Source organism: Apium graveolens, chromosome 9, assembly GCF_009905375.1.
Source record: "Apium graveolens cultivar Ventura chromosome 9, ASM990537v1, whole genome shotgun sequence".
NCBI classification, from domain to species: Eukaryota; Viridiplantae; Streptophyta; class Magnoliopsida; order Apiales; family Apiaceae; genus Apium; species Apium graveolens.
In genome coordinates this window covers 287357839-287371350 of record NC_133655.1, presented here as the reverse complement: position 1 = coordinate 287371350, position 13512 = coordinate 287357839, and the positions used below count along the sequence as shown (strand labels likewise).

At 32.4% G+C, this 13512-nt stretch overlaps 1 protein-coding gene across 1 annotated transcript; it reads right to left on the bottom strand.

The window, feature by feature from the left end:
* Window positions 1-1251: 1251 nt before the first annotated feature.
* On the bottom strand, window positions 1252-2340 carry LOC141683578 (uncharacterized). Its single transcript, XM_074488323.1, has 2 exons — window positions 1539-2340; window positions 1252-1434 (listed from the first exon to the last, which is right to left on the bottom strand). Exons 1-2 carry the CDS (start codon window positions 2338-2340, stop codon window positions 1409-1411), a joined length of 828 nt encoding a protein of 275 aa, XP_074344424.1. The 3' UTR covers window positions 1252-1408.
* Between the last annotated feature and the right edge of the window lie 11172 nt (window positions 2341-13512).

Sequence of the window (13512 nt, the reverse complement as noted above, 5' to 3'; positions counted from 1 at the left end):
AGACTCTCCCAAAAACATGAATCTATCAGGCTGTTGAACAACCCTCCCACTACGACGAGGCACTGGTGCGGTATTAGTGACAGGTTGTACATTATGTTGTGGTTGTTCTACTTGTACTACAGCTTCATGGGTATTATTTGTCCCTCCCACTAGTTCCTCTAAAACGACACTACTCATGGGTTTATGATTCATTATATAGTCCTCCTCCAAGAATCTTGCATTGGTGCTAACAATGACATCCCGATTCTTCGGACTATAAAATAAATATCCTTTCGTTCCCATGGGGTAGCCTACAAACAACTTTACTTCTGTACGAGATTCTAACTTAGTCGTGTTCTTGTTCAGCACATGTGCTGGACAACCCCATATTCGAATATGTCTTAGACTCGGTTTATCCCCGGTCCACAATTCTAAGGGGGTTTTAGGAACCGACTTAGAAGGTACTAAGTTCAGAAGATAAACTGATGTCTCTAAAGCATGTCCCCAAAACGACTTGGGTAAATCCGAATAACTCATCATCGATCTAACACTCTCTAAAAGAGTTCGGTTCCTTCTCTCTGCTATACCGTTCTGCTGGGGTGTGCCTGGTGCAGTTAACTGGGATTCTATCCCATTTTCTGATAAATATTCCCTAAATTCTCCAAGCAAGTATTCGCCACCACGATCTGATCGTAGTGACTTGATACTTTTATTAAGTCGCTTCTCCGTTTTAGCTTTGTACTCTTTGAACTTATCAAATCACTCAGACTTACGGCGCAACAAATAAACGTACCCATATCTAGAATATTCATCAATGAAAGTGACGAAATATTCATAACCACCTCTTGCTTGGATATTCATGGGTCCACATAAATCAGAGTGAACCAATTCTAATACTTGTTTGGCTCTATTCCCCTTTGCCTTGAAAGGCCTATTAGTCATTTTACCTTCCAAGAAGGATTCACAAACTGGAAATGGCTCCACTGCCAATGAGCTTAAAGGCCCGTCTACTACCAGTCTTTGAATCCTCTTCAAGTTAATATGACCTAATCTCAAGTGCCAAAGATATGTTTGGTTCAAACTAGAAGGTTCCTTTCTTTTAGTAGAGTTAGAAGATGTGTTGTTCAATTCCCTAAATTGCAGTTGCAGTGCAGGTTGACTATGATTAATTATATACAAATTATCTTACAATGTACCAGAACATATAATTCGTTTATTCATCATAATAGAAACATTACGATCCAAACAAACATTATAACCATCCAAAGCAAGTTTAAAAACCGAAATTAAATTCCTTCTAAAAGAAGGTACATAAAGACAATTGTTCAAAACCAAAATCCTATCAGAACCAAAACATAAATGAATAACTCATACTGCAACTACTGCTACTTTCGTAGCATCTCCCATGAACACGTATATCTCACCATCTCTAAGCATTCTGGATAGCTGGAACCCCTGCATAGAATTACAAACATGATCAGTGGCTCCTGTATCTACACACCAAGTGCTCGTAGATATAGCCACTATAAATGTTTCTGTAACTAGAGAAAGAGACATACCGGTATTGTTTGTCTTCTTAGGAAGAGGACAATCCTGTTTCCAGTGACCTGACTGTTTGCATCTGAAGCACTTTCCCTTAGGCTTTTTCACACCACCCTGAACTCCCACTGCCTTCACAGCTTTCTGTGTCTGAGCCTTTTTCTTCTTCTTAATACCTTTCGGCTTAGAGGAAGAACCTTTCTCAGCCACATACACTTGAACACTCTGCCGAAATAATCCTTCAGCTGCCTGAAGTTCTGTCAGCAGTTCCGCGAGACTATACTGCCTCTTGTTCATGTTGTAATTCAAGCGGAACTGCTCAAAACTCTTGGACAAGCTCATAAGGATAATGTCAATCTGGGTTTCCCCGTCAAGTTCAGCACCAAGGATCTCTATCTCATTCAGATGCGACATCATCTTGAGAACATGATCCCTTACAGGTGTGCCTTCAGCCATCTGAGTGTTCATTAAAGCTTTCATGGCTACTTGCCTAGCAGCCCTATTCTGATCTCCAAAAAGTTCCTTGAGATTAAAGAGCATATCCGAAGCAGTGGCCATAGACTGATGCTGATGCTGCAAAACACCCGACATTGCTGCCAGAATGTAACATCGCGACATCTCATCAGCCTTAATCCACCGTTTATAATATTCTTTCTCATCTTCAGGAGCATCAGCAGCAGGCTGTTCAGGCTTGGGTTCATAAGTACAAAACTTGTACTCCTCAGCAGTCAACACAATGTCCAAATTTCGTTTCCATTCAATATAGTTAGGTCTGGTAAGTTTGTTATCCTTAAGTATGGTGAATAGTGGATTAAAGCCCATTTTATCCTGAGAATCATGCATAAAAACATCACATAAATAAGGGTGCATTAATTATTAAGATCTAAATTATTAAAATTTAATGCACTAACATCTAAACACCATAAGCTTCTGGTACGCCACGATGTGTGACATGTATACCACCTAATTTTGTTTAAATGTTACTTCGGTCCTATTACTAAACAATATGCCACGTTGGGGTGGACTATATTATTTTTCATAGCTAAGTGTATACCATCATCAAATCTTAAATTATTCGAAATCTATGGAACTTGGTACGCCACAATGGGTGGCGTGTATACCTTCCAATATTCGTAATTTTGCCTTGAATAGAATACTTCAATTCAATATTCATCAATGGTTTGATTTCCAGGTAGTGGAGGAGTCACATCGGTCTCGCTTAAAACCCACAGCCTTACAAGTTCGATGAACCCGTTTTTGACAAAATCGCCCCAAATCAGAAATAAAGAAAATCCGTATTTATTCCTTTCAAAATTTATTAATTTAAGAAGTTTGTTCTAGTAATTTCTATAACATTCTAGACACCATAAATTACATGCCACGATGGGTGACGTATATATAATTTATATTCGTCTTTATGTTAAATTACCTACAACCAATAATGGAGACCATGGGATTTAATTTCATATTAATTCCCTCTCCCACTTAGAATTTTTTTTTATTAAAATTGAGGAATTTTAAAATTAAATGGGGCCCTATGTTGTTATAATTATGTCTAATCATGCATTCAAAATACACACATAATTTTAGCAACATATAACATTTAATTAAAGCAATAAATTAATTTTATGTCCATGTCGTCCTAATTAAGTTAAACATGCAATTTTAAAAGAATTACACACATAATTAACGACACACATAATCAATAAATTAAAGCAATAATTAAAATTTAATGGAAAAAATTAAAATAAATTTTCCACTATTATGGCCCTTGAAAAAAAAATCCAGCTCTTAAAAAAAATCTGCCCCAAGCGCGCCCCGACGCCCCCAGCAGCCCCAGCAGCCCCAGCAGTCCCAGCTGCCGCAGCGGCCGCAGCGCGCGCGCGCCTGTTCCTTTTCTGTGAGTTTTGTTTTGATTTTGTTCGATCCAAACATCAACAACAACCCCTTGTAATCGCACAGCGGAACAAAAAACTACCGGAATTGATTTTCGATCGCACATAACTTGTTACAAAATACCCGGAACAATTACAAAAAAATAGATCTAATACAAAACTAATTTTGTAAAATCTATTCTAACACGATCAACCCTCGTGTAAATTACAACCACGATTAAACCACGTGGAAACCAAAACAAAAATTAACCACGATTAAACCACGTGAGATCCAAACACATAATTAAAATATACATGGCCATAATAGTGGATTAACAACCTGCATCAAAAACAATACAAGCAAAACACTATATACACGCATATATAATTACGACATGGACATTATATCATAAAACGTAGAACCCATTACCAGGCTCTTGATACCAATTGTTGGGAACCACGGACTTAGGGTGTTACTACGTTTTACGATAAAGATTACGAAAAAAGGATTACCTTGTTAATGGTTGATTCCACGCTCTTCTATTGTATTCCCAAATTCCCTTGAGCGAAGTGTGGCCTCCGTCTTCCCAAGTTATCCTCTCTTCTTGCTCCTTGGTGGCTACAATATGTTTTCACACAATTCCAAGCAAGAAGAGAATAAGAATATATATAGGCTACAATAGGGACCATGGATAATTAGGTTGGGCCTTCTAATTACATCTTGAGCCTAGCCCAATGTAATTAAATATTAATTCAATCCACTAAAGAATTAATATTTGCACTACCTTTCCTAATACCGTAATTTAATTAATTCGGTTCCAATATTATTTGCTTATTAAATTCCCCATGTTTAAAATATCATATGTCCATTAATTAAATAAATTACTGATAATTTATTTAATTAATATCTTTTATCCTTGATCATCCACTCAACCTTTATTTAATTATGCCAGAATAAATTCCACCTGCAGGGTTTCACATAATTAAATCTTTTTGAGCTTTCAAGGGGACATCATTAACCCGAATATTATCAGGACATGGATTCCTTCAATAAATAATATCCACCATGTATATAATTCCATCACCCAAAATATAATGATATAATTCAAAAGAATTATTTCATATATAAATCAAAGAATGTAAATAATATACACGTGTCAATTACTATTTCTGGATTAAGAACCTAAGCATTAATAATAACATAGAATCTTAGTTCTCCTTCTTAATCAGTATTAAGGGAACAATTCTAAATTTGATCATGTTCAATATACACAAAGTATACTAGTATTATTTATTAGTCAATATAAACTAATCTAAATAATACTACAGCCATACCAGTGGATTGTCCAACACCACATGTTCTGTGAACCTTATTATATTATATAACCGTATTTAACAATCTAATATTCTGTATCCCATTTGATACTAGATTGTTCACAATATATAATATTAGACAACATATAAACATTCAAATGATTCTCAAATAAATTGGCCAGAAATAAATGTACATACTTCAAATAAATATTTTCAGTATACACTAACAATAACAACATAAAAAACTTACTTGGTATTCGTATCAGCTGTCTTAGTTGTTCCAGACATTGATCTGATGACAACCATGATGAATTCCTACAACCAAGGATCAGTGGCGGAACCAGGACTAAGATTTAGGGGGCTCAAATATTTAATTATAGAATTTCAAAACAAACACACATAATTAAAGAAATCTGACCAGGCTGCCGTTCTGAAGAACAATAGACAGAAAGACTATGCAATATGCAAATTTTTTTGTCATGTGATTATATAAGGCCTGTTATACACTTAAACTAAGATTCCTTAACCTACTATTTGCTCTTTACTTTTCGGACAGCTATAGGCTTATAGCTGCAGTTTCAATCAAAGAATCTAACACCTGTGCAATCTAGCTCATGTTAAGGTGTGCACAGATTGTTCACAGACCCATATACACCACATGTAGAGAGGTTGAATAATATTAACAGATAGGACTAAGCTAGATATCGTTCCTATCTGGGAGGGTTTCCCGTGGCACTCATACTTTCTGTCCACACCCCTGTTATTAACAGTACCGACTTGTCTACAGCATTTTTATCGTTAATAATCTTTTCATCTAATTTAGACAGGCAAGGTATTGGCATGAAAAGAAAAGATAAGCAGCTACACAGAAGTATATCCTCTAGTTACATAGAACATGTCGAAATTGCCTGATTATACTCAACGTATATTGTCAACAGGCTTCCCACTCCAGTCCTTGATAATAAAACACCTTTTGAGTGTTTGTACAAGAAATTGCCTGATTATACTCAATTTCGAGTTTTTGGATGTTTGTGTTTTGCATCAATACATGATGCTGATAAATTTCATCCTCGAGCTATACGATCAGTCTTTTTGGGTTATCCTCCTGATCATCGAGGTTTCAAACTTTTGAATATCACAACAAAGGACGTGTTTGTATATCGCCATGTGATTTTTCATGAGACTCAATTTCCTTTCCTTGATGATTCTTCTACATCGTCTCCAACAGATCCATACTTTCTGCATCATTGGTTAGACACTCCTTCTAGTTCTGTTATGCCTTGTTTAGACATTACTATTTCTACCAATGACATTGTTCCTAATCTTGAGTCCAGTACTTCTGTTTCTCCTGATGTTTCTGGTTCATCAGATGTTGATTCCGGTTCTCATTTTTCTGGTTGGCATGATTTGCCTCCGACGAGAAAATTAACAGACAGAGATGAATGTAAAATATGCAAGGTCTGATCACAACAAGAATGAAAAACAGGGTTTATGAAGATTGAAGATAATGGATTAAATGTCTGACCTCTTGCAAGAAATAATCTGCGGCCAATCTGAATTGTTTGATATAAGAAAACAGAAGATATGATTTATATATATAAAAGCAAAACCTCTTTACTGAGCCACCCAATTCAAGAACAGGCCCAAATTCACAAAAAATTAAAAGAATAATTTTTGCCAGAGTATAGAAATTGAAATAAAAAGCTGAATTAAGTAAATTTGAGAATCTACATTATATATATGCGTGTATGTTAATGCATGACTATAACTGACAAATAGAACCTAATTTGCTCTAGTAAAAGTCCGTAAATGCCCATGAAAGTTCACTTTTTTAAGAAAAACTGAAAAAGGCAAAATTGACCTTCATAATTAGATTTGGAAAAATTAACAGCCCAATAAGTACTAGAGTATGTAAAAACAGTCAGACCCAGGTCATCAAACACAATTTTGAATAAATGATTAGGAGAATGAATTTTATATAAGGCCTGTTATACACCTATACTAAGATCCGTTTCACTGTACCATATGATGATATGCAGATAACAATAGAAAGAAATAATGAGGATGCACAGTGAAGAGAAAAAAAAAGGATTACTACTTGAAAGGAACCTCGAATCGCACATCATCAAAGCAACAATAATCAAGGACCATTCTAACTTCTCTAGTTCCATGACAGCAATTAACAATCCGGAAGGACCGGAACCCCCCAATTAACAATCTATTTATACAAAATCACAGCAGATACAAAAAGATTAAAGAAATAAAGAATCAATCAAAATATGATACCTAGAAATTGGGGGTTGCAGCTGTGGGCACTGGGAGCCGGGAGGGAGAGAGTCGGAGAGGAGCTGAGCAGGTTCTGTCGTTGCCTGAATTTGTCGGGGGCAATCTGTACAGAAATAAATGAATGGGACAGGGAGAATTGTAAGACTTAAGCAGACTCACTCTCATGCCAAACAAAAAAAAAGTTGACTCTTGACTCTTCGTGCTTTAGACAATCCCTTCTCTTTTTTTTTTCTTTTTTGTTAAATTACTTATGTTTTTAATTAATTTTATAATGTTTGTTTTCATTTGTAAAATCACTACTTTTTATTTTATTTTTGTAAATTATTATATTTTTAAATATTTTAATAATTTTTTAACAAAATAAGCCCCTTTCTACGACATTTATAATTCAACAGGGTTAAAAAAATTATATTGACATCAATAATCCAACGGAGGATAAAAAAAATATATACCGTTTTTCGATGTCAGGGCCTATAGCATCCCCTAACCCCTTTTGATTCTATCACCACTCACCGCCAAGGATTAAATAATTAGGAAAATCAATTATAATATAGAGAGAGGGAGAGAGATTACAATATATTTGTATAAATAGAAAGGAGATACATAGGGGTAGACCCCCATTCCGTCGGTGCCAAGCATTAAATAGTTAGAAAAATCAATTACAATATAGAGAGAGGGAGAGAGATTGTAATATATTTGTATAAATAAAGAGGAGAGAGGGGGAGATGAAGTAGAGAACGGTGTTTTTTGAATTTCAATTCGTATTAATTTCTAATTCGAAATCGTATTAAATGTCAAGTTTTATCAATACTGAGAGAGAGAGACAATTTATTAATCCAGAGAGAGAGATTGACCTGAATATGTTTGAAAGAAAAATTGGGAGAGAACACACATATGAAAAAAAAATTGGGAGGAGAAGACAGATTCAAAATTAGGGTTTCAAATTTTGGAAGGGGTGATATGTATGACAATGTAATCTATGTATCTATTATATACTTATATATAATAAGCGTAAGAAAGATAATTTGGTCGCATGGTTGTATCATGTATGATCATGTTACTATCAACATCTTATCATCCATTGGATCATATACACGATAAATAAGCACCGTTAGATTAGAAAAAGAAAAGTAGTTATATTCTATAAGGCAACTAATATCTACTTGCATATTTAAGATTCCTTTTCTTAATCCAAAACAAATTCGGTAGTCTACATGTTTATGATTTCTTTTTATAATCCAAAATAAATTTATTACCTACCAATTTTAATTCTGAAAAACATATAAATCCCACAGTTACAAAATCACTTTTATTAAATATTTTTTCTTAAATAACATACTAAACAGAATAATATTATACACAATATTAAACTTTATAAGCCGAATTTAATCCCCACATAATAAATAGTTAATTTCACAAAAAAAATATTCAAAATATTCGAAAATAAAATAATTAATAGTTAATATCACAAAATTATTTTAATAAAAAAATTCAAAACATAATCAAATTTGATAAATAAAATTGTTACTTGACTAACACATATACCTAGCTTGGCTAAAAGGGAAAACATAAAAGGATATTGGCATTGAAGACGGAATTTCAGCTTAACAAGTGTAAAAACGGATAAGGGAAACGAAGACAAACATTTTTTCTTAGTCCAAAACAAATTTTATATTCTACTTGCATGTTTATAATTCATTTTCTTAATACAAAACAAATTATGAATACCAATTTTATTTCTAAAATCATATAGACTTTTTGAAAATAAATAAATTACATTAGATATCATAGTTTTAATATAAAACACATTCATAAATATAATATAATAGTAATTGACGTCGCATTTACCCTGCCATACGAATACATATCAACAAAAAACATTAAGAAAAAAGACGTGAAAATGTCGTAACACAAAAAACTTGTTTCTGTCGCCATGCTTAACACAGGCAACTTCTATTGTTTTCAGTCACGAAGGAATCCTTTCGATTGCAAAACAGCTCTTTTCTGTACTAAAAATAGAGGGATGTAGCGCAGCTTGGTAGCGTCATTGTGATGATATTATATATAACACCATCTCATACAAATACAAATCAACCAAAACTATTATACCGTAGAATTTTCAACCCCAGTTTAGAATTTTCCAAACATAAAACTGATCAACATCTTGAACATAAACCACCCCACACCGGGCTTACCAACTTTCCTTCTCATCTCTGTAAAAATCATTATATAAAATTTTATTAATATCAAATTATGAATATGGTAGAGAGATAAAAAAAACAGGGATACAATAGTTCATGAAGAATATGTCAAAGATATATAAGATGATAAAAAATAAGGTGTGACTAAATGAGTAAACAAGAGTTTAATACTGCACAAGTAGTTCTGAATTTAAAAAATATTATTTCATATTTTATTTTTATATAATTTATTATTGATAAATAATTTTTTCTTCATTTTAAATATATTAAATGTAAAAATTTGTAAAATAACTAAAAAAGTCATGTGCATTGCACGAGTTATAAACTAGTATCTATTAATATATATAAAGGGGAGGGTTCCGGTACACAGGTACAAATTTATAAACTTTTTTTTAATTTTTCGTATGTGTTAATTATTAGTTATATAAGGTATCTATGCTGGAAATAATTGAAAATATTTCACTATTTCATTAGAAAACATATAAATAAACTATGCATTCAACACGTGACAAAAAAAAAACTATGCATTCAACACATATATAATTTGAGTTCAACATTTTTTAACATATTTTGTTGAACATCGATTAAAATTGTGGTGGAAAAGTACATAAACAAATTTTTCAATGTTAGAACTAAGTTAAACGTATTATATAATCAATATTTATATTTGTAGACCATAACTAAACGCCAGAGGTATAGTTTAACCATCTCTATAAATAAATCCTTTATTATAATACTTGAGTTTACCGGGGTCTCCAGTTAACCAATGATTATTTTAAAACCAATCAATAATTATTCCTAAATTTTAGACCAATAATATTTCTTCTTTAACTTTCCTTCTATTAAATTTTAACTAGGATACCAGTTAACCAATCATAAAAGAGAAATTATTTTAAGACTAATCAGGAACAAATCCTAAATTTTAGACCAATAATATTCCTTATCCAACTTTTCCTTTCATCCTATTAAATTTTAACTAGGGTCTTCGCTTAACCAAGCAGAAAAAATATTATTTGAGGATCAACCAGAAACTCCTAAATTTTAGACCAATAATATTTTTTCTTATTTTTAGCTACTCACAAATTATAACTAAATTTTAGATCGATTATATTTATTATCCTGAACCTAAATTTTATACCAATCACATTTTTTAATTTTATATTATTTTTATAAAATTTATAAGCAATTACCTAAGTCAATTCTCAAGTATTAGGCATATGCATATTTTATATTTCTGAATACATAACATTATGAGTGAAAAACGAGTCGGACAAAAATAAATATATATTTTATTAAATATGAATTTGTTTAACTATAAATATTATCTTATTATATATCATTATTATTTAACCATTTTCTAAATTTTAATAGCAAAACCAGTGATATACACACACAATACATACAAAATAATCAATACTTACAGCAAAACCATCTCTCTCTCTTTCATTAATCGGTGTGACAACCCTCAAATTCGGGGGTCTGGATTTGGCTAAAACAAAATCATTTAAAAACCTGTATTTGCGGAAGAAAATAAAACAAATATTTGAATATCTGGACATTTGAAAAGAGATTTAAATCAAAATCAACTTGACCCCCTAAAAACAGGATCGCTAATAGGTTACATCACCAAAATCAGAAGCCAAAACCTTAAATCTTATTACAACTTAAACTACATTATCAGCTAAACTTCGATAAGAAGAATAACTAATAACCAAATCAATAAATTTATTTACAACTGAATTGAAATAAATCGATTCTAACCATAACTAATTTCACAGACATCTCCCTGGCAATCTCGCCTAGCATCAGTCTTACGCGCAACTTACACAGGTTACCTTCTTAATCCCTAGTTGAAAGGGTTAGAAATAATAGCAAGAGTGAGCGAAAATGCTCGGCAAGATAATACGAAAGGCAAGAGCCACAAAATATATAATTCTTTTGAATTAAATCAGAGTATTTGAAATAAAGCAAACTTTTGAAGTAAATCTAACAGTTGTAACTCAAAAGTTTATCAAACATATAAATCAATATGCTTGAAAATCACAAGATATATTTGACAGTAATCAAAAGCTATTAAAAGCTTAAATAATAATGATCAGGTTTTAAACAACGGACGTACTATCACAGGTGATCAGGAAATCCAGTGATAGCACCGAATCATGCTTCATAAAAGCAGATCCAAATAATAGGTACCAAATACAAGGTAACACATTGGCCTTTGGCAGAAAAGTATTATAATATTTCATATAATACCTAGATAGCCCTTCGCTGGACCGCCGTCCCGGCCACCTACGCAAAAACAAAGAAATCCTTCGATTTCTTTCGGAAACAGATGATTAATCACCTGTTCTCAAAACAATATTTTGTTGGTCTATCTGGCAGGACTATTAAATAGCCCCCTATGTCATAAAATAATTCTTTCAAAACCTTTTCGAAAACTCTTTCGTTTTCAAATTCAAAATACTGTCAAAACCGATTACATTAAAGTCTGAGTACAGTTTTGAATACACCGCCATACGGCTCAAAGGAATCAAAAAACTATTTTCGCTATTTAAAATCCAGGATTTAAGTCTGGGACAGAAGACTAGGCTTATATTTTAGGTACACCATAGTACTACTACAAAGTCAACAATAGTTTCAAACTATAAAAGAACTCGGACAATAATTCCCAGAAAACTGATTAAAATAATCAGAATGTTTTTCAAATAAAGTTGTCACTGTCCATATAACATAAAGAGTATCGAACTAAAGACATTCGATATTTTAAATCACAAGATAAGATAATAGCATTTGTACTTTAAATATCAGAAATAGATAGTCATGCTTGCAGGAAAAACAAGTCATAATAGAAAACTTACTTTATAAAAAGGAGTTGAAATACTTGCTCTTAATTAATAAGAGAAGATTAGAAATACTTGTCTTTTACAGAAAGACAGGTGACAACTCTGTCACTCTACTCGAGATTTCTACACTTGTCTGAATTTTGCTAGTTCTGAAATCACTACACTCTATTGGACTATCTTACAACACAATCTGGCCCTATCGAACTATTGTGGCTTTGACTAGTAAAACTATCAGCTTGCTCCTGAAAGTTGTTGATGCACGATTCTTGATAACTATATGTGACAACAAAGTGATACTTCAGTCGGAGAACAATCCAAAGCGTCGTCAAACTTGCAGAATCCAAATTATATTACGACCCTTCGCGATATAAAAATAAAATATATACAGAAAATATATACACACAATGTCAAACAATCAAACAGGTAGTTACACCAGCACGTATCAGATAATTTACATGCTTTAATATATATATATATATATATATATATATATATCAATATAATCAAATGAATCATATATATAATCCTGTATCTAATTATATACAACCAAAGTCACATTAATAACATAACCCTGGACATAATCCAAATCTAAATTACAAGTCCAATTGTAATCTAATCACATCTCAACCACTTAGAATTTTATCAAACTATGTTAATAAAATAATATAGTTTTGGACATCATGGATTTAAAATTGAGCAAACCTCAAACGAACAATACAATAATTTCTGTCTAGAGATGGCAACGGGTCGGGTCGGGTTTCTTGAGATCCAGACCCGATCCATTATATTTCGGGTCGGGTTCGGGTCCGGGTCCGAAAAATGAAGATCCAGATCCGATCCGTCGGGTTTTTTCGGGTTTCGGTTCGGGTTCGGGTCTAATTCAGATACTTAAAAAAATTAAATAAAATAAAAATTTAAAATTATGTATCTATAAGAAAATGTGATGATTGATTTTTTTAAAATTTAGAAATATAAAAAGGGTTTTACAGGTTTCATTTAATACAATAAACACGTGAAACATTATGACAAAAAAAAACCACGTGAAACATGTTAACATAATTGTATACAATCATTCAACTTGTCATTTATATTTTATTATTTTTATTATATTTAGATTTTATTTTGATGCACAATAATTGAGGAAAAAAATATTGATGAAATGAATATAAATTCTGTATTGCGCATATATAATTAATTAAAATGTTAATATTCATATCTAATAATTCATAATATTTCAATATATAATTCATAATATTTCAATATATATACAATATTTTGTATCGGGTTTTTATCGGGTTTCGGGTTTGGATCGGGTTTCGGGTCGCGTCTCGGTTCGGTTCAGAATACGTGAGATCTAGATCCAGATCCAAACTTTTTCGGGTCCAAAAATAAGATTCGGGTCCAAAAATAAGATGTAGATCCAAAAAAATCGGGTTCGGGTAAATCCAATCAGGCGGGTATCATCGGATCGGGTAA